The 22,736-nt window shown below is 39.2% G+C and overlaps 1 protein-coding gene across 3 annotated transcripts in view; it reads right to left on the bottom strand.

Moving 5' to 3' along the window:
• Positions 1–22,736, bottom strand: part of SH3GL2 (SH3 domain containing GRB2 like 2, endophilin A1) — a 215,344-nt gene that overhangs the window by 29,439 nt on the left and 163,169 nt on the right. Inside the window, exons 2-3 of one of the 3 annotated variants that reach the window (XM_078061261.1) lie at positions 15,163–15,231; positions 6,074–6,146 (exon numbers count right to left, since the gene is read on the bottom strand). In XM_078061261.1, coding sequence (XP_077917387.1) covers positions 6,074–6,146; positions 15,163–15,231 — 142 coding nt within the window. Of the gene's footprint in view, positions 1–6,073; positions 6,147–15,162; positions 15,232–22,736 lie in introns of those variants that run through there. The other 2 variants (XM_078061259.1, XM_078061260.1) reach the window with 2 other exon arrangements.

Below are 22,736 nucleotides of genomic sequence, written 5' to 3'. Positions count from 1 at the left end.
GAGAGACTGCAAGGCCAGGAAGCCTGCAGGAGGGTGCACGAGAGCGAGAAGGGATGTGGAGAGACAGACACAGAGCAGGGACCACCACACGCAAGTAGGGGATCACGGACTCAAGGCTATTAGAGTGAGACTCCATTAGCTTAATATTCTCTATGTATGCATATTTTAAATGTCTAATATCTGTTATGATTAAGTATATTTTAAATAAGGTCTGGCTTTAGCAGTCCTTAGAGACACAGAAATGAGTATCAGTAACCTACCAGTGCCAGCTGACTTAAAACCGGATCATTTAAGGTGCTTCAAATATATTAGGAACCTATTCATTTTCATTGTTTTTCCCACAGATGCAGTGAAAATAGGAAAACCCTCCAGCCTGTGCAGTACATATAGCATATGAATGACACCACATACCACCCACCTTATTTTCCTCTTTGATATGTTCATCCCTGAAAGACCCTATTCCTTTCAAGTGTAGCAACATTTTCCTCACAATTACTTTTGTCATCTGTCCTTCATGCATTTTCCTTACTTTTCAGTGTCAGGATTTAGAAAAGTAAAAGCTCTGGCTACCAGCCTCCATATATATCCCCTATTCTTTAAGAGAAAAATAGATACATTCATTTGTGCATCTAATCAGAAGACATACTGAGGGCCAACAATAAACCAGGCACAATGCTAAGAGCCCTGAAAAACAAGATGAATACAACTGAGGACCTGCCCTCCAGGAAACATAGCAATTTCAGGATGTGTGGAGCCAAGGATTTGAATACATGAATGCCAAATAATACATGTATTGATTTCAAGTCCCACTGTCACCAAATATCTTATAATCAGTGCATTTTCATCTCTGGAAGGAGCCTGTGGGAAAGAAGTATAACAGTTTTGATGTAATATCTTTCCAGGGACTAATGAGAGATTTCAAAATCAATACAGCTAACTTTTACTTCCACAGGCAACAATCCACAAATGAGATTTGAAATTATTACTAAAAAATTATGAATAGACACAAAATGACCCCGATTTAATACCACAATCTGAGGCATGCTGGAGAAAGCTAAATCATGCAGGCATTCAAGGAAAGAGCATTTCTGTAGAGAATCAAACCTTGACTGTGCACAGTGTTTTTCATGTCCAAACTGCTTTTTATCTATGCATCTTGGAAATTTGCATAGGATTATATAACTTCTCAGGGTCAGAACAACTTTTCAGTGCAAACTGAAAAAGCCTCTGTCACAATCACTAAGCTAAGGCTGGGAAGGAAACGCAGCCCAATTTGGCCATGTCCATCATTCTATTTCAGGGGAAGATCTCTGATGTACAATGTAATAGATTTGCAAAAGGTTAAAAAAAATTAAAGATATCCTAGTCTAGAATCAAGGATTCATTTCTCTACTGAAAAAAACCACCACCAATATACATAAGCCAAGGAGCTAAACAACAAACATATATCAAAATATAATAAATAGCTTTAATGGCAAATTATCTAGAGCTGTCCATTATGGGAACCACTGGCCACATGAGGCTATTGATCATTTGAAATGTGGCTAGTCCAAACTGAGTTGTGCTGTAAGTATGAAATACACACTGAATTTCAAAACTTAGCACAAGAATAAAAAAGAATGTAAAATTTCTGAATATTTTAATATTGGTTAAATTTTGGATATATTGGGTTAAAAGCATATTATTTAAAATCAATTTTCCCTTTCTTTTTACTCTTTAATGATGGCTTGCATCTTATTTCTATTCGACATTAGATTAGAAATTTCAGAATTACACATGTGACTTGCATCTAGTTCTATTCGACAATGCTGATTTAGTACTTTTTTCTCCATAAGGCATCAGACTACTCATATAAGAAAACTGACTTATATCTTCTTGAATGATCTTTGTTCTTAGATGCCATAAGAATGTAAGAGCTCATGATCAGTACAGTACTTTTCATATTTGAATTATTTCTCAGTAGGTTGCAAATTTGTACTGGTTTATGCTGTTCCATTCAGAATATTTCACAATCTGTGGTAGAAGACTTTACAGCTCTCTGGTCTATGTTCTTGGAAGCCCTGGTTCACAGGGCATACCTGTAAACCTGTGACCCCATTCACCCTTGTTCACTTCATTAGTGGAATTCCCAGAAGGAATTAGCTTTGAAGCCCTCCAGGCTGCTCTCCTCAGCGTGTATGTATCTTATGCTATTAGGCTGTGAAGTACCAGAGGTCAGGGGCCCAATCTTCGTCCTGTTTCTACTGCTAATACATCTAAAGTTGGTCTTTGCATAAAAATAAATGCACTTGATAAATGTTAGTTATATGGGTAGAGCTGATGGTTTAGGGACAAACAAGAGTTTTTCCTTCTCCTCTTTATATTACAGCAGTTTTATCACTTTAGCCAATGACTGTCTATGGTGTTTTATAATTCATTTCTTCAAATACCCAAGTGCCACTGGTTGTCTCGAATTGAGCTAGGGACTGGGGACATGGGAATAAGACAGGCACAGTCCTGTCCTTACAGGGGAAGACAAACAAAAGCACACACATCACAGACATTTACAGCAAGTGTGGCATGTGCCACCAGGGAAAGAGCCGGAATCATGACAGGTAAGTTGACAGGGGAACCTAACTAGTCAGGGGTCAAGGAAGGCTTTTAAATGACCTTATGCTGCACCCAAGGATACTATTTGCCTGGCAAGGTGGAGGGGAGACGGCAAACTAACCATGCAAGAAGGGCCCTTTAAGCCATGTCAAAAATTTAAAACTTAATCCTAAAAGCAATGAAAAGCCATTGAAAGGCTTTATGCAAGATAATGATATGATCAGATTTGCCTTTCAAAAAACCTCACTCTGGAAGTGGGCAAGAGTGGATAAGGGGTCCACACAGTGTATAGCATATCTATAGATTCATGAAAATTAAAACTCTCTTCAGTCATCATTTCAATAGGAACTGGGTTTTAAGAATATAAAAGATGGATATGCTCCACAAGATCTGAAAGCCAGAACACATCCTAGAACACTAATCTAATCCAACATATTCTCAAAGTACCTTCAAAGCATGAATTTCCACTGACCCTACCAGCCTGTCCATGCAAATCTGTTGGTCGGCATCAGTCTCTGTCCTGACCCAAGCTAGACCTCGCTTATTCAGGACCAGCATCTGGTGATACATACTGGTTGACCCAGTTCCTGGGGTCACTGAGAGGCTGAGTGGTCAAAGCATTTACCAAGTATGAGTTTGAGAATATTCTTTTTCTGCTCTTCTGTACCCAAAGACTGGGTGCCTCTGAGTGTTTGCTAGACTCCTACATACACTTGTCAAGGACACTTGGGATAGTGAACAAGTATACTTGACCAGCCACTTTCAAAAGTGCTATAGCCAGGAGTCTTCTCTCAGGGTGAGAAAATGATGGAGGAACTAAATCACATAGATCATAAACCAATTAAATACAGATTGTCTAAATTCTATAGAATAAGTATATGAAATTTTGTTTTGTTCTGGACTCTTCTGGGTGACTCTTTATTTGTACATATATATGGCCTGCCCATATATAACTGTTTTTCTGAAACCAAACTGGGATTGCCTGGGGATGGCCTTAATTGTTCTTCTTGGTGGTGGATGTCCATTCAATTTTCAAATAGCCATAAAACCAACATGTTGGCAGCTAATAAGCATATTCAGCATTTTATTAAAAATGTCATTTCTAAAAATTCTTATCTCCCCCATTACCACCTCCTGTAATCCTTTTTATTACAATAAAAATAAGTCTCAATCCCACAATTTGTTTCCTTTCTGAATTTCTGTTGTACCCCCTCTGACTTGGGTTCCAATTCTGACTTCATCCCCTCCTAGGCGTGTGACTTTGGGAATGTTTCTTAAATTCTCCGTCCCTTGTTTCTTCCTGCAGAAAATAAGGCTAGCCCACTGTATTAGTTTTCTAGGGCTACCATAACAAAATGCCACAAACTGTGTGAGTTAACGTAACAGAAATTTACTCTTTCACAGTTCAAGAAGCCAGAAGCCTGAAATCAAGGTGTCTGCAGGGCTGGTTCTTTCCGGAGGCTGCCTGGGAGAATCCTTTCCTTGCCTCTCCCACTTTCTGGTGGCTCTTGGAATTCCTTGGTTTGTGGCCACATCACTCCAATCTCGGCCTCCACTTCACATGGCTTTCTTCCCCGTATCTCTGTGTTTTCGCTTCTTACAAAGATACCAGTCATTGCTTTAGGGCTCACTCTAACTCCAGAATGATTTTATCTCAAGTTCACTAACTAATTACATCTGTAAAGACTCTATTCCCAAATAGGGTCATATTCTGAGATTCTGGGTGGCCTGAATTTTGAGGGGGCATACCATTCCACACACTACAGCTACCTACAACAGAGTTCCATTATACTCAAGAACACTGATGGTTTCCACTAAGGATTTGTGGTTATGGTGGATTTTTAGTCCCTTTTCCATAATTATGAATTGTTCAACTGTGTGTTATTTTTCCAATCAGAAAAAAATGGTTACTTTTAGAGTTGAGACAGTGTATATAATTAGCACTACCCTAAAAATGCATTAGTGTTCAATAAATAGTCTATTTTCCCTCCCTTACCCTATAATTATCTTAGCCCTACAACAATGAGTTACCAGCACAATTCATGTGCAAATCCCAGGAGATCAGAGAGCACTTCAAAGTTCTATGCAAAGATGAAAACACAAATTTCCTGCCCTTATTCAATGATTTCTTTGGTGAGGCAGGTTGAGCAGCTCTCCTCAGAACCTGACCTATCACGGTTGTGATAGGAATACTAGGGAATAAACGACCATCGATGAGATCCTTGCATCTCTGTGGAATGAATATAAAGGTCACAGAGAAGGCTCTGGTAAAAATTAGGAACTTCCTTTTTGCTCTTCTTTGCCTAATTTGCTAATCATCTGGTTCACAATCAGTTACATTCCTAGCTCCTATAGCTTACTATTCTTACTTCTGTATTTTCCTCCCTGTATGTATATAAGGAAGGAAAATACAGAATAATCCCATCTCTCATGTATTTTAAAAAGAAAAAAAAATCAAGAATGTTATTCCTGCCCAGTTTGTTCATGTCTGAGACAGCAGCTGTGCTTCCCCAGGTAAATAAAGGTTGGACGAGAGCTCCACCAGCAGCAGGAGGCAGTAGAGAGCTAGGCAGACTTCCTGTGGCACTCACTCACCTCCTACCCCACACCTTCTCCTTTTCTCATCTCTTGCCCACTAGTGCTCTGGGGCTGACACAGTGTCTAGACCACCCTCCCCAAGACCACCAAAGACACTGGACTCCCAACCTGAAACTCCCAAAGGAAACTAGTCCCAAAAGTGAGCAGTTTTCTAAATATTCATACTTCTCACGTAAATACACTCAGCCATGCTTCAAGGCTTTCCTCCAGCCTTCCTATGCTCTGTGTTAGGGACTGATATCAGGAAGAGGAGTGAGGAGGTCGAGGACATAGGCCGTTCTGCTTTGTCATACCTTGTGCCTACAGACACTGCCCAGTTCCGCCTGGTTCTCCTTTCAAGGGCAAGATCCATGATCTCTATTACAACTTCCTTCTCTCAAAATGTCACAAGCTAGTGGGAACAAATGCTAACCAGCCACATACTCAGAGAAGAATCGGAATTAAGAACAACCCTCCAAAAACTTTAGTGATGCTGTATGAACAGAAACCCTCCATATTTCACAAAAACTTCCTACTTTTTCACACCTTCTGGGAATTACTATATCTTATCTTAAAATTATCCCAATTCTTTCTTACCATCCCTTGAGAATTAAAGTTTGATTGCTTGCAGCTTGCAGCTACCCTGACATGATGTGCCACCCAAGCTGTCCATGCTATGCTGTTTGTTAAATACACTAGAATCAGCCAAAATATCACAGAATCCTCCGGTACTTCGATGTGAGCCTTAAAAAGTCCTCCCTCCTCAGTTAAGGTGCTCTACAGGAAGTCACTGAAGCTCCAGAAAGATGGGCTGAGGAAGGAGAAGCACACCAAACCTAAATGTCGATCAAAGAGAAACTACACATTACGGGGAGGGACACCCTGAAGGTATAAAGCAATCCCTTACCTGGATTGGGTTGAAGGTATTCAATTGTTTTGGTCATTATTTCCATCACAGCCCTGCTGGTGACATCCACTTTCTGGAATGAGAAAAGAGATGTTCTAACTGACAAGAATTATCAGCTTCAGTTCCCAAGTTGTGTTTGAGTAGATAGAACCACGGGTGCTACAACAGAGAACCAAGCCCTGCAGTGGACAGTGAGGGGCTGGAGATGCTCCCGAAGGAAGAACCGCTTCACCTTCTGCTAGGCTCCATCAAGATGTGGAAACCCTATTCACTGAACGAGGAACCTGGAATTTCCTAAAATGTTTCAAAACATACTTCACTGTCTTCTGGCAAATAAGGTGGAGATAGCTTCCTCTTCCCCTAAGTGGCCTGAGGTGGTCTCTGAAAATGGTTCCCTATTAACTTCACCCAGAAACCCCCACACAATCATGCAAATCAAGAGGTTCAAATCTCTGTGTTCACTTTAAGAATACCCTTGAAACTGCCCAAGCCATAGAGAGTATGCATATCCAAAATGCCAACAAAATTATGTCACTTTATAGAATATGTGCCATCCCATTGCTACAATGCTGGAGATGGTAAGTGTGCCCAGGCCAAACAGTGGGGCTGGACATAGGTCCCATGCCCAATAAGATACTGAATTTTTACTGTACATGCTTAAAATGCAGGGAATAATGCTGAACTTAAGGTTCTTCATGTGGATTCTCTGGTCACTGAGCATGTCTAGATAAGTAAAATCCCCAAGGTGAACCCCAGGTTTACAGAGCTCATAGATTAACCCCTACATGAGCTCACTCGGGTGCACTGAGCTGATTTTTACTGAAAAGAATGAACTTTTCCCAAACCAGAAGAGGAGGCTGCATGCACACATGCATGCATACACATGCACCTAAGGAAAAAAACACCCAAAGGAATAAAAACATATAGCCCATGAATACGTTTAGCATAAAATAAACATAAATAAAAGTTTAAAAAGAAAAGAAAAAGAAAAAGAACGTGGAGATCATGAATCATATTTTGCCCCAGAGGCATTTATGGGATGTCTACAGTGGGCCAGGCATGGTGGCAGGTTTCGGGGACAGAAAGAAAGAAAAATGCAACATCAACTCTGTTTATTCAAGTTAAGAGATGGAAAGTTTTTATTTAACTTCTCAGAACATCCTAAATATATAAAACTCTTGAGCAAACACTTCTAATCAATCCTTAAACTTTTGGCTAATTCCAAATCAAAATCTCAATCTTAGAGTCTATCTCTGCAAAATTTTGAATGGTCAGCATTTGCGTTCAGCAGGTCAGCATGCCCTCTCTCTGTTGGGCCCTCCTCCTTACATGGAGAGTCTGTAATAGTCCACTCTGCATTCCCCGATAAAATCCTTTCCTTACCCACATGTGTGGTCTACTCACTCACTCCACTCCACAGGGTACCTAACTAATAAAAACAAATGCATCCTCCTATCCAAGGTATGTGCATGGGCTATATGATATACATAGGAGTGAAAGAAATTGTTGATGGTAGAATTTCAGATACCAATTAAGTCCATGGGGACTTTATTGTTTTGTTTTAACTGGAGTTCAAGTGCCCCTCCCTCAATTACAAGAAATTTTTCAGTAAGATACTGTACCTACATATAAAATCAGCCTTTTATGGATGGGCTAAGTGTCTTTCATAATCAGAAACCAAACCAAAATCCATCAGCATATTTTATCATTCAGTTTGGTTTTTCAATACTTCATAATTTCCTATTCCATGGCAGTCATATTTTTGTGTAAGGAGTTTCTTATTACTGTGATTAACAGAGGAAACCACTTTTTCTCATGTGGTCATCATGGTATAAAATTACCTTATGAAGCACTCCTATTCAAGAGGTGCAGGACTACACAGGAACCCTGTACCATGTCCTTTTGGTTGACCTGAGTTTGTAGGATGCTTTAGATTTGAGTATGTACCAAGTCATGTTTAGTACAGAAGTGAACAGGGGTTCCCTGGAGTTGTGCAGTACAGGACTTGTGTGGCCATAGTGGAGGTACTGGCAGAGTTAGAAGATACCAACCACGTACTATGCACTCATGGAATTCATGGAAGTGAATAAAAGGTTGTGTGCACAACAAACATGCCGAAAGTCCAGGTTACATGCATGACATGTAACAGGAGGGAGGCTACTAACCAATTTCTAACTTTCTCCTATCCCTGCCCTCAATAATAATTATGCCCATCACCGTCATAAATAAATACCTTAACTCATTTAATCCTCAGAAACCCGTGAAATAGATAAAGAGAGGTTAAGAAACTCGCCTGATTATGGCTCCAGAGTCTGTGTTCTTAACTATTACCCTATGACTTCTTGAAAGCATAAGTTCCTCATAGACAGGCAACAAAGTCACCGCCCAAATGAAGAGAGAGCCCAAGTTAGAGCTGCAAAGCTCTTTGTGACATCTCCCAGATGGGGCTGGGGATCTGGCAGTGGCCGACAACACCAGACCAGGGGGAAAACATGTGCCATCCCATCTTCTGGGTATTTTTTTTTTTTTAAAGTCCTCAAAATCTGTGGAACAGCTTATTAGCAAATTCATTCACAGGCATCTTGCTCTTGATTTTACCGTGACAGGTATCACTTGATAGACTTAAACATAAGAGAGACCAGTGGAACATCTAATCCAAAGCCTTAATGTTTTGAATGTGCAAGTTCAAACCTAGAGAAGGGAAATGAACTGTCTGGGGTCACACATCCACTATGGCTGTGAGGGGAAGAAAAGTAGTTCTAGGGTCGGGGGTCAGAGGTTTTCTGAGAAGGACCGCTGGACGAACTAAACAGTCCAATGGCCATCTGCAGGTAGGAGACTGACCAGGTTCTAACTTCTCTGTCCTTGGTAATAAAGTTTGGGAGTCTTTTTGCTAAGCTATACTGTGTCAGTCATGGAGGACCATTACCTTGTGAGAACCCTGAGTGTGCCTTATTAGGTACTTGCTAGGAAGCTCTTTATATACTTAAACTGGCCATGTCCAAGAGCACATATTCTCTTATTAATAGGCCTGATATAATTAATACGAACTAAGATTTCCACTTAAATAATTTATCCTAACTTGCAAGAGTTCATTCCCATTTGAGAACAACAGTTTAGCTTTGAACTTATAACATACAGTTCATGATTTCCTCAACGCCCAAATTTTCCCACTACTTGAAAATAAATTTTGATGCATCCTAAATTACAACTCCTGTTGCTGGGAGCTGCTGAGACTCCATTTCTTTAACTCACCTTGTCTGAAGAGGGGTAGGGAGCCACCAGCAAAGGCTGTTTAGAGGTGAAACTGTAAATATGTATAAAAATAGGTATGTTTTCAGGACATAAAAATTCAATGTAAGTTTTTTTTCTGAAGGTAAAAGCATAGGCATATATCCTTCTGGTCTTTTTTCTTCCAATTTTCTCAATACCAGGATTTTAGCAACTGTCATACTTTAGAGTCAGGATGTTCTTCCTCCACTCTCCAGTCCTGTGATTTACAACTGTGAGTAGGGAGAAAAATACCCGCTTTACTCTTTATCGGGCAAAAGCAAGAATTGGCAAACTGTGGCCACTGGGCCAAATCTGGGCCACTAGCTGTTTTTATATTTTTAAATAGTTGGAAAAATTCAAAATAAGACTCCTATTTCATTGCACATAATAATTACATGAGATTCAAATTTCAGTGTCTTCTGACTGGAACACGGCAATGCTCTTTCCTTTCAGGCATCATCAATAGTTGCTGTTGCTCTTCAGCAGAAGTGAGAAGTTACAACAGAGGCCACAGAGGCTCTCTGACCTACAAAGCCTAATATGCTTACAGAAAGAGTCTGCCATTCCCTTGCTAAGGTTCTAATTTTACCAACGTGTGCCACACTGAACCTGTGAATGCTGATCATTTCACCAACTGCCTCAGCCTCTAGAGACAAGACACAAGAGAACCCAAAGGCACTGGATTGACTGGAATGGGGTTATCATTCTGAGGCATCTGAATATGACCTTTTCCACTAGCGAAAAAGCAGTCACTGCATCCTGAACCTAGGTGACAACACACATGAACTACACAGCATTCTTTGTGGGGCACCAAAAGGATTAAAGATCCGACCCTATACCATCAGATACTGCATCATCCCAAATGCTGTCACAGGGATACAGTAGCAGAGTTTAAGAAAAAATAGGTATCTTAAAATAGAGGACAGTTTTTGGGTCTGATGATCAATAATAAATAGATGAATTAAGCATCCACTTGGACATGGGGTAACTCACAGTGGTTACACAAAAAGAAATGTTAATGTGCCATATGAAACACTAAAATCTTTTCAAATTCTTCATTTTTCCATCACTGAAGTTAAGAAAACGAACCTATTAAAAATGTACACACACCCACTTAAAGTAATGAGAACCCTGAATGAGACACCTAATTTAATAAGTCACAGAGACATAATGAAAACAGCTCCCTGGGAAAGTTTGTGTGGCAGTGAGATATAGGCTGGCCCAATAAGGATGTTTTAATAGTTCCCTACTGACTTGGAGGAATTAATGTACCTGTTCCTAAACTGCTCTGTGTATAGCAGTTATCTGGTATTCAGAAAGCTTAATTAATAGTGTGTTGAAAAATAAAAATAAACAAGGCATTAAACTGAAATTTCCCCAGTGTATTTTTTTTTTTTTTTTTTTGCTAATCTTCTTAGGCATTACCTTTAATGAATATTAGCATGGAAGTGTATTGTAAACACATCACTGAGAAGAAACATGACTTCCCTGAATTTCGGGATCAGCAGAAAGGTGTCTTTAAAGCTCATCTTGTCTGGGGCTCTCACCCATCTTACAAGTCTATGCCAGTGAGTGAGGGTCTTAGTACAGTCATCTCCACCTTCTGTTTTATCACCACATCCATGAAGATACTCATGGGGCATGACAGCCACCCACAGGTGCACTCAGGGACAGGTATTACTCTGAGCCTGCTGGCTGGGACTTTATACCTTTCTCCTTCATTTGAGATAAAACCACCAGAATTCAATGAAGTGGTATTATTAAAATGTGACATTATTAGTAACAAATTACTTGCCACAAAACTCCAAAAAGATGATGACCAGTGTGCCTCACACCACTGTCACACTGTGGTTTTAGCTACTGTTTAAACATGGGCAGTGATGGGGAATTCAGTTATAGCCATGGCTTTTTTTTTAAGCAGCTCTGACAGCCAAAAGTTCTTTCTTACACTGAGCCTGACTCTCTCTCTCTAGAGTTTCTACTCATTAATTCTATTTTTACCACCTGGAGTTGGCCAGAAAGATGTAACCCCTTTCCACCCAATGACTAATTAAATATATGAAGATAATGACCATGGACATTCTCCTATCAGCCTTTTCCCCATACCCCACTCTGCAAATAACCCACTCTTTCTCATTCTCATATGGAATGGCATTCTTCCCATTCTTTTCCAGCATCCTGCATGTCTTAAAACTTGAGGCTACCCTTCAGAATTCCATTCTCACTGAAGTGGTACATAGCCACATTTCCAACCCTATGACCTCTTCTGGTTTCAACAGAAGGCACTTCCCAGGACACTTTTCAGGCTGCAAAAAGAGGTCTATACCCCTTGGTTTGGACTTCTATATTACCGTTATATGCAGAGGGAAGAGAAAACTGCAGGATTTAGCTCAGGTACCCTCTTTCTCTAGAAAGCTTCCACCAGTCTTTCTTCCATGAAACCAACCTGTCTTTCATGGACATCCTCTACAGGGCACCAAGCACCATGTCCTGTAAGCCACATGATTTATGTGCCCATTTATTCCATCAAAACTGGAAGGCCTCTGAAGGCAGGAACTGTAACTTAATCATCTTTGTATTCCTGATGCCCAGCACAACACTTTGCACATGGAGGACATATTTACAGATACTCCACATGAATTAATTAATATAACCACACACATGCACATAGGCACACACACATACAAAACTGTAGCAACAGACGGAAATTTGAGAAGGAATTAGAGATCCCTCAAATTCTAGAACTTCCTCTTGACAAAAAATCTGTAGTTTCTCAATAAACAAATCTTACACAATGTCTACACCACAATAAGAAATTTAGTCTGTACCTAACAAATCTTGTAAGCAACAGATACCACTTAAAACTAACACATAAACAATTCTATGCAAGGCACTTAAGAGGAAGAAGGAAATGGCTATGGGCAGGGCTCCCGCAGAGACAACAGAGCTGCAGGATTCCACCAATCAGCTCTGGGAGCTGTGAGGGCTAAGAGACACATGTGTAATTTTACTGCATCTCAGCAGGAGAGGGGCTGGGGTAGCTGATTAGAGAAACAACCTCTAGGAATACCCAATTCTCTCTCCTAGTAGTGCTGCTTGATGCAAACCTCTAATTTATTTCATTTTGTTGTCTAATTGCACCTCTAAGAACACAGCTGAACAAAAAGGTCTCTCTACCCCAAATCCTTGATCAGAAAACCGACTGTGGATAGGTGATTCTTTTGTAGGCTTGGGAACACTGAGCTAAAATGTTTTTGTGAGTAATCAACAAATTAACAGGACAGTAAAGATTTTAGATTCCAAATCCAAGACACATGCTTTCCAATTACCACAAAAATCTTTACCTTTAATGCAAATTTTGCATGGGTAGAGAGTGTAAAATTTGCCCAGAACCACAGATAAGACTAAAAAAAATGTGCATAGTAAAATGCAATAAAACAATCTGAAATGTAAATCTCTCAATTTACTAGGTATAAACCCAAATACAAAACCATAGGTATGTTCCTTAAACAATCAGCAGCAGTTGTTTTTTTGTTTTCTTAATTCCAGGAATATATTTTTTTGAAACAAAAGCTTCAGAAGCTAATTATTTCCTAGGAAGTAGGAGAAATAAACTTTACTCTCAGACACAGAAGAATATCTTTGGGTCTTTACCTGAACTAAAACACAAGATCCTCTTTCATTTCAATTAGTTTGCAAGATTGTGGTGGATTCAAAGGTTTAATGAGTTGCTCAGTGATAAATTCTACTCTATTCTCTCAATTTCCTATTCTTTCTAGTTTCACTTAAGAAATAGAAAGTTTGCCTTAGCTGAGTCAGTGAGCTACCTACCTTATTATCTTTAGTCCCGGCAGATGCTGAAAGCTGAACTCAAATTCTGACTCCTTAGGTCTAAATTCCTCAACACCTGACTAATCTGTCATTAACAACATGGCACTGGGGAGGCATGCTATAAATTCCCACCTGAGAGGAGAAGGAGGATTCAAAGGATAAGGGGATCAAGAAATAATGGGTGGAAACAGAGGCTGGTGCAAATTAACAGACCCACAAGCTGCTTCTTATGAGGCGTGAGGAACTCTAATATTATAGGGAGTGAAGAAGTCAAGTCATTCTAGGCAAGTGAGTCAGTGTCTGGTCTCAGATGCTGCAGAAGATGGCTGGGTAAAATACCATTTCCAGAACCATAAACAGCAGTGGCTACTAGCTTTAGTTAAAGATCACGTGGTACTTAGAACTGTCCAGATTTGAGAAATAAGGACCAATGCAGACTTCATTTGCCCCACTGGGGGCAAATAGCTGTCAGGCATTAGGTGTAAGAGGCTGGTCTCCCAGACTTCTGGTTGGGACTCAGGACTCTTTTAAATCTCTCTCATGGGGACCTGTGCTATCATGACGTCCACCTCAAGAACTTAGCCCGGATGACCAGTTAGGTAAACACTACACAGCCTCATTTCACAAGACCCCTGTCCCTTGGCGACTCATTTTTTTTTTCAGGAACTCAAATGTGTCCTGTTCTCTTACTTGCTGTTTCTTCTACCAGAGGCATATGAGTCTCTAATAACTCTTACTCATCCGCCACATCATCACTGGAATATCAGGAAGGCTTTCTGTAATCACCCTGTGTGAGTGTTTCCTCTGTTTCAAGCTTCTCCGGCACCATGTTTTGTTATACTAGCCACACTGGTCAGTATTTGCCCAAAGTTGGCCTTCCCCTCTAGACTATGATCTTGAGGCATCAGGAACCTTGTTTATCGGTTCACTGCTGTATCTTACATGCTTGGCTTACAGGAAGCACAAAACAAGAATTTGCTGACATCATCAATGAACTCAAAAGAAAAAACACTGAAAAAGACAAGGCACAAAGTACCTAGGAATTTTCTTTGTTTGGGTCTTCAAACAGCACAAACAGCAAAACTGAGGCAGCCTGCCGGAACTGATGGGAACTAAGTAAAAATGCGGTTTTCTAGGTACTGTAGGCTTTCGACATCCTCTCTGTTCAAGTACAGGGTTTGTATTCCCAGATCCTTCACCCATCAGCAATTGAACATCTGAAACAATTCTTGGCACAACGCAACACACACTCTTCACTGTAAGCCTAACTATCACTTGCTATGAATGGTCTCAAAGAGGAAATATGGCAGATGTCACAAGAAAAATGAAATGGGCTATTTTGTTTGCCACCTCCATCCTCACCTGCCGAGAACCTGCTATCTTTTAGGCAGAACGCTAAATGACTTACATTGTTTTTAATCCTTAATAAAAATCCTCCAAGTAGGGATTAGTATTCTCACTTGACATTTACACAAAAATAAGAGACTCAGAGCAATAACCTGACTTGAGGGACAAGCAGTGCAAGTGCAGCTGGGGCCAAGGCTGGCAGGTCCCTCGGGCCTCCTGCCCACCACACCTCTGCCTCTGCTGGCATGACCCCACCAGGCAGTCCGCCCCAGCCAGGCAATGACTCAGACTCTCCCCACACACTTGGGACCCCATCCCCTGCCTTCCCCGATTTCCTTCCCACCTCACCGCTGATTCAAATGCAACTTCATGTTGTCCCTGTTTGGAAAAGCAATGATAAAATCCACCAGGAAAGTACGTTATGACATTTCACCTTTGTGGAGGCTTTGTTCTCAGGGCAGTACAAAGGGAAGACTGAATACTTGGCATCTTCTGTTTTAAAACAGACACCAAAAAGAGAGTATCTTTTAAAATAACAAAATGCATTTTCAGGTACCAGAGGAGAGCCGTTTCCCCTCCCCCTCTCAGTATGCTAGACAACTGCATGTCAAAGGGAGCTTTAAGCGGTGAAGACTTACTCGCTCCATCTCTTTGAAGTCATCATCTAGCTTGGTTCCTTCAGCTCCTCCAACCTTCTCACTCACTTTCTAAAGAAAACAAACAAAAAGGAGAATAATAAAGTTTCTTTTTTAAAATTTTTGTTAAAAGTTTCAAGCACTTTCAGAAACATCATCTAATATAATCTCACAACCATTCTCTGACATAAGTGGACAGTCCCATTTTCATAGGAGAAAACTGTCGCTCAGAAGGTTTAAACAACCTGCTAAACACCAGGCATGCAGCAGGTATTGAAGCAAGAATTTGAACTTATTTCTTCTGCTTTCAACCCCAGTGTTCTTTATTATATACAACATTATATAACTACCTAATCACTAACATTTTCCTTTTGAAAGTTCTGAGGGACAACAGCATCATACAATTATCATTTCCCTCTGATAATGGGTCTAAAATGCTACCTAGGTAGAAAATTGCTACTTCTTCAACCTGTTTCCCAATGGGCTATTGAACAGATAATCACAAGCATCTATCAAACTGGTAAGAAAAAAAATCAGCCCAGCTGATCTTCAGATAAAAGGATGTGAATAGCAATCTTATAAAGCTGCCTGTAGCTGTCTGTATCCTTATAAACATGAGATAAATCATATGGAAAGAAGTTGAGGGTATTTCTTTGCTACCCAATCAATTCCCATTATGATCCATTTAATATTCATCAATTTACATATGTAAACAATCATTTTCCACATGTAGAATTCATGTTCATTAAAAAGTTAAATGTCCTATTCTATTCTGAAATAAAGATTTAAATTAAATCTAATAAAAATGTATGAAGTGATCACAAGAAAAATACCTTAGTTTCATCAAAGGCAGGAATATTAAATGCTAATGACATGAGACTTTTGTTTCTCTTAAAATACTCTAATTATAAAGGCAGTTAGATGCTTTTCATTAAGATGTCACCGTATTAGATGTTGGTGAGGATGCAGAGAAAGGGGAACCCTCCTACACTGTTGGTGGGAATGCAAGCTGGTACAGCCACTCTGGAAAACAGTATGGAGGTTCCTCAAAAAGTTGAAATAGAGCTAACCTACGACTGAGCAACTGCACTACTGGGTATTTACCCCAAACATACAAATGTAGTGATCCAAAGGGGCACCTGCACCCCAATGTTTACAGCAGCAATGTCCACAATAGGCAAACTATGGAAAGAGCCAAGAAGTCCATCAACAAATGAATGGATAAAGAAGATGTGGTATGTGTGTATACACATACACACACACACACAATGGAATATTATGCAGCTATCAAAAAAAATCTTGCCATTTGCAACAACGTGGATAGAACTAGAGGGTATTATGCTAAGCGAAATAAGTCAATCAGAGAAAGACAAGTATCATATGATCTCACTGATATGAGGAATTCTTAATCTCAGGAAACAAACTGAGGGTTGCTGGAGTGGTGGGGGGTGGGAGGGATGGGGTGGCTGGGTGATGGACATTGGGGAGGGTATGTGCTATGGTGAGCACTGTGAATTGTGCAAGACTGTTGAATCACAGACCTGTACCTCTGAAACAAATAATACATTATGAAAAAAAAAAAAAAGAAGATAGTAGGAAGGGAAAAATGAAGGGGGGGAATCGGAGCGGGAGACAGACCATGAGAGACTATGGACTCTGAGAAACAAACTGAGGGTTTTAGAGGGGAGGCGTTGGGGAGATGGGTTAGCCCAGTGGTGGGTATTAAGGAGAGCACGTATTGAATGGAGCACTGGGTGTTATACGCAAACAATGAATCATGGAACATTACATCAAAAACTAATGATGTAATGTATGATGACTAACATAACATAATAAAATAAAATTTAAAAAAAAGATGTCACTGTTTTAAAGTTATCACACACAGATATTGAAGTATGATTTTTCATTTCCTTCAATAACCACTGGATTGAAGGACTCTGCAGGGAAGGCTACCAACAAGGCCAGACCTGTAGCAATCTCAGTAACAACCTGGGTCATCCCAGTAAGTCTGGTCTATCTCCTTCTAAAGGAGTCCTTGGATACATGGCTCTGTCTCCTGGCAATGGGAGTTCTGATATCCCCTTGTAGAGGGCTTTGGTGTATTCCTTACCCCCTATCTCTCTTTCACTCCTGCTTTCTGCCAACAGGAAAACCTTTAGAGGAGACCACTACTGGAAAAACTGAGAGTATGAATTCTATCACCACTCTGGTCCTGTATACCAGATGCCGCCCATTTCACCCGAGCAGTAGTAACAGAAGGAATGTGTTGTGATGAAAGGCCATAGCAGAGACAGACTCCTCTACTCTTTGCTAGGTGGACAGAGTGGTTGTGAAAATTAAATAGAATAGTAATAAGAACCTATGTTTGAACCCACAAGATAGGCAGTAAATCCCAGTTCCCTTCTCTCACCAATGAAGTATAATACCTGCTTATACCTGGTTTCCCTATCAGTTTTTTTTAACTGTTGTGTCAAATCTTGAGAAGAATCTATCAATTTTCATTAATATTATACAATCTTGGGTAAATAAATGTCAATTATTAAAAGTGTAACACTAACAAAAACAATATTAACATCTTTCATTTGTATAGCTGACACATACTTTCACTTGCAATTTATCATCTAAATATCACAAGAACTGTGTAGAGCACATATTATTCCCATGTTGCAGATGAGAAAACTGAAGGTTGCAGAAGTTAAACTGCCTGTCCAAGTTAGTGATCTTTAACTAGGAACAGGTGGAACCAGGACCTGAATGCAGTTTTTCCAAGCTAAACCCTAGGTTTCTTTGCATCCCTAGCCGAGTTTTCGGGAGCTGTCCGTGGTGCTGGCCTTCTTTGCCTGAAGTTCCATTACATTTGCGGCCTTAACCCTTGGTCCTTGACATCAGCCCTCTCACTTAACCTGTGTCCTGAATGATGCTAGTTATCAACTATTCTAGCAGTCCGTACAGATCCAGGATTTGCCTGGCATCAATACCACCTAATCTAAAGCCTGTCTGTAATATGGAACAGAAGTCAGCTCTTTGCCTATTTCTTTTTTTTTTTTTTAAAGATTTTATTTATTTATTTAACTGACAGAGAGAGAGAGACAGCTAGAGAAAGAACACAAGCAGGGGGAGCGTCAGGCAGAGGGAGAGTCAGGCTCCCCGCTGAGCAGGGAGCCCAACGTGGGCCTTGATCCCAGGACCCTGGGATCATGACCTGAGCTGAAGGCAGCCGCTTAACCAACGGAGCCACCCAGGTGCCCCTCTTTGCCTATTTCTTAAATATTTTTACCAAACCAGAAATGGGGATAGAAGGCCCTAGAATTCAGTTTAGAATCTCCTGATGGGATCCAAGTGCCAGTGATTTGACCTGCATGTTTGGGATTAAGTTATAGAAAATTAGGAAGAGAAGGAGCCTTATAGGTTATTAATTCAACTTTTGCTATTACCAAACAAATTTTTACTGTGATTCTTACAGATTCAATCCCTTTCACTTTGCTCAGCTGATGACAGTTTTAGCTCATATTTCAGCCTCTTTTGTGTCTTATTATTCTTGAAGTACATGGTTTTCAGTTAAATTTGGACTGGGAAACTCTACTGTAGTCAGTCTTAACAAAATCAAGAAATATTTGCTACACAACCTCCAATCAACTGTCTCTCAGTTCTACCTGACTGTCTCCAATGTCAGGGAACTCACTATATCCTGACATCTGATTTTGGTCAAAAATAGACCCTCCTATGATCTATGAAGGAGACATTTAATTTTTATTTACAAAATTATCACCAAAAAATAGATGAGAAATGTCTCCATTTATAGTAACATTAGAGAATCCTGGTAACCTTGGGTTAATCACATTTTGATCATCTCTGGAGAATAAAATATGGCCTTAATCAAAAGCACAAAGCCTATATCACACTTTCAATCTCAACTTGCTCAATTGGGATTTTAATTTCCCCCCTTTTTGCACTTAAAAACAGGCTAGCATCACAATAGCTGGCTCATTATATCCAACAGAATACCAAATGGAATCCCAATGGCCACTAATAATTTAGAACTAGTCCTATAACTCACACCTAGGCCAAAACATCAGTCTACTGGCTTTACATATTTGGTTTAAAATACTTAGTGTGGATGTGAGTGAGGGAGAGAGGGGGAGGGAGAGGTAGAGAAAGAAAGTTTGATTGAGAGATCCCATGCCTTTTCTCTTTTCTACAAAACTTGACCTTTGAGGGAGAAACAGCTCCCGTTGTTTGATACTAAATGAGGCTAGCAGTTAGATACTGGTACTGATCTGATTGGTTGACTGATATAATAAAAATTTCTTATCTAACTAGATTCTTGGAAAAAAGCAATATTCAAAATGACATCTACATTGTTCTTGGGGCTATTATTTTTTCAGGTCACAAAGGATCTAAATATATCAAGGCATTGAATTGAACAGTGGGCTACATAACACTGACTCATTACTTAGGAGCATAGCAAATATTTGCCCCTCCTGATCTTTACATGTCATTACTAAAACTTCGATCTTTTTATGAATAAGGGTCAAGGTGAGGAATATAGGCTCCCTGATTCTATCTGGTCTTTGTTTTCCTTATTTAATACCAATTATTTAAGAATAGTTTTGCCCTACTATTTTCCAGTAAGATGGTTCCTAAAACCAAGATTTCATAGTATTGAATATTTTCAGATGCTGTTTAATATACTTTGGATAATATGCTTGCCACTTGAGAAAATGATCACCTACATATTTTTTTAATTGATCACCTGTTTACATGAACATCAGCAAAGGTATTTGGATCAAACAAAACAGTACAAATAAGCCAATATACTCCCCTGTACCACCCAAAATGAAACAAAAAAATCCAAAACATCAAAAAACAAACTCCTCTGTTCAAAACTCCCAATTGTACCCCTTAACACAACATTGACAGCTTTCGCTTCTAATCTTATCTACCATTACACTCTACATATACTCTGTATTCCAATCAAACCAACAATTTCACCTTCCTCTCTTATTCTTTTTTTTGCCATTCCATTTTATTTTTTTATTATGTTATGTTAATCACCATACATTACATCATTAATTTTTGATGTAGCGTTCCATGATTCATTGTTTGCGTAGAACACCCAGTGCTCCATGCAGTACGTGCCCTCTTTAATACCCATCACCAGGCTAACCCATCCCCCCACCCCCCCAGAACCCTCAGTTTGTTTCTCAGAGTCCATAGTCTCTCATGGCTTGTCTCCCCCTCTGATTTCCCCCCCTTCATTCTTCCCTTCCTGCTATCTTCTTCCCTTTTTTTTTTTTTTAACATATAATGTATTATTTGTTTCAGAAGTACAGGTCTGTGATTCAATAGTCTTACACAATTCACAGCGCTCACCATAGCACATACTCTCCCCAATGTCTATCACCCAGCCATCCCATCCCTCCCACCCCCCACCACTCCAGCAACCCTCAGTTTGTTTCCTGAGATTAAGAATTCCTCATATCAGTGAGGTCATATGATTCTTTATTGTATTCCTCACAACAGGTACTTGGTTAAGATTTGTGGAATTGAACTACAATGTCCTTTTGTAAATATTAACGTTAGGTTGACAAAGAAAACATAAAGTGAGGCAAATAAGACCTCACTCTAGGATGGTCTTTCAAAAGGCACAACTTTCCAAAAAAGAAAAAAAAATAAGACAATCAAGTCACGTTTTAAATTAAAAGTCTTAATTCTGAGTCTGCAGTAGCATTGTCTCATGCTATTTTTCTCCATATACCAAGTAAGAAAAATGTCAAAGGGAACCAGTAGCAAGAGACAGCTTAAATAAATGACCACTGTTCACAGCCCAGAGGATGCTGCACTGCTTTCCAACAATGACTCATCCTCCCCCACATTAACTGGCACCTCTGGGAAAAAGACACTCCCTCCTCTAATTCCAGCTCTGATTTTTCCCTGCATTGCATTTCATTTACTAAACATTGAAGACCCAACTACCCTGTTTCCTACTGCCTTTATAGAGGTCTCCTTGAAAATGACATCAGTGAAATTCAGTAGACTAGATATGAAATTCATTCATGCAAAGTGATTTACCTCCTACTTCTCTGTTTTTTGTTTAGCTCTGTCTCTTATTATACATCATACAAGGCTAGGTTTCCTTACCATCCACCAAATGTGCTGTATTTATTCCCTCTGTCTTATACTCGGGCCTATTTCCTTTTTCTATTTTTTAAATCCTACTGATTATCTAACATGATCACCCAGATCTCACCTTCTAGATCATCCTGACTGCCCCCCTTTGCTGGAAGTTATTAGATTTCATTTGCATTCTTAGTGCATCATCTGTTGGATTACCTGGAATTAGCCACTTCATGAATAAAATTGCTGAGATATTTGCTCATCTGAATTTTAAGATGCTAAAGGCAGGAATCATATCTCATACTTCTTTGTTTAAAAATGTCTAAGGCTGTAGTACCTACTAACATAGTGCTTGAAAAGTAGACATTCAATTATCAGGTGAAAAAATGATCTCAATGAATTATTCTAAGGCCAAAAATCATACATAAATTAAAGGAAGACCTTTAACTATGAGTTAGCACTGGTTTTGTATCTCTTTCTCAGAGTTTAATCTTTCCCTAAAGTGTAATATCTTTTGCTCTATCAGTAACAGGCAAAAAATTAGAAAATTCAACAATCTATGATGTATATTTTATTTATAGCCAAGGTTAAAGAAAATTCTCTCTTCATTATAACCGTTTGACATTCACCCACCAAATTACTTTTAGAACAATTATAATTAGTATTAATAATATATATTCTTCCCATTAATCCTGATTCTAAATATATATGTATTTTAGTTTACATGCATATCCACATATATGTGTATAAACACACACACAGGCAAACATATTTATGTGTATGTGTATATATACATATACATATATATAACCCCACACATGAGAGAAAGTAAATATAATGCTTTTCCCAAGTGTTTTTTTAAAAAATCAAAAATAATTCATGAAGTGCTGCACAATGTGTTTACTCATATTAAAATAGAATACTTTAACAATCCATACGTTAATCATACCTAGTTTGTTCACAGCAAAAAGAAGAACTGTATTCATACACTATCCTGCCCATCTGCACTATGAATCAATCCACAAAATTATTTATACATAAAATGAAATCTCATTGACAAGTAAGTCATTGAAAGCCACATGAATTAAGATTTTAGAACAAATTGGATTTGGAGTCAAGAGACATGAATTTGGCCCTGACAATGACATCCAACAGCTGTGTGAAAGAGAAGATGCGTAACTTCTTAGTGCTTCAATTTCTTCACCTAAGAAATGAAAAACAACATCATCCAACACTGGATTTTTTAAAGAATTAAACTGGAATGTACATATAAAGAGCACATTATAAACTAACAAAAATCATTATTAAAATAAGGGTTTATTATGTCTTAACAAGTGGTCTTACTCACATGAAAGGCAAAATTTTAAGTTGGTTTCTTATATTTGGTCAAAAAAATACTAAGTAATTTAAATGCATTAAAGAACAACATTACTTAATGCACAAGTTCTTTAAAAAGAAGT

This window comes from Halichoerus grypus, chromosome 14 (genome assembly GCF_964656455.1).
Source record: "Halichoerus grypus chromosome 14, mHalGry1.hap1.1, whole genome shotgun sequence".
NCBI lineage: Eukaryota > Metazoa > Chordata > Mammalia > Carnivora > Phocidae > Halichoerus > Halichoerus grypus.
This window is presented reverse-complemented; position numbering and strand designations above follow the sequence as displayed.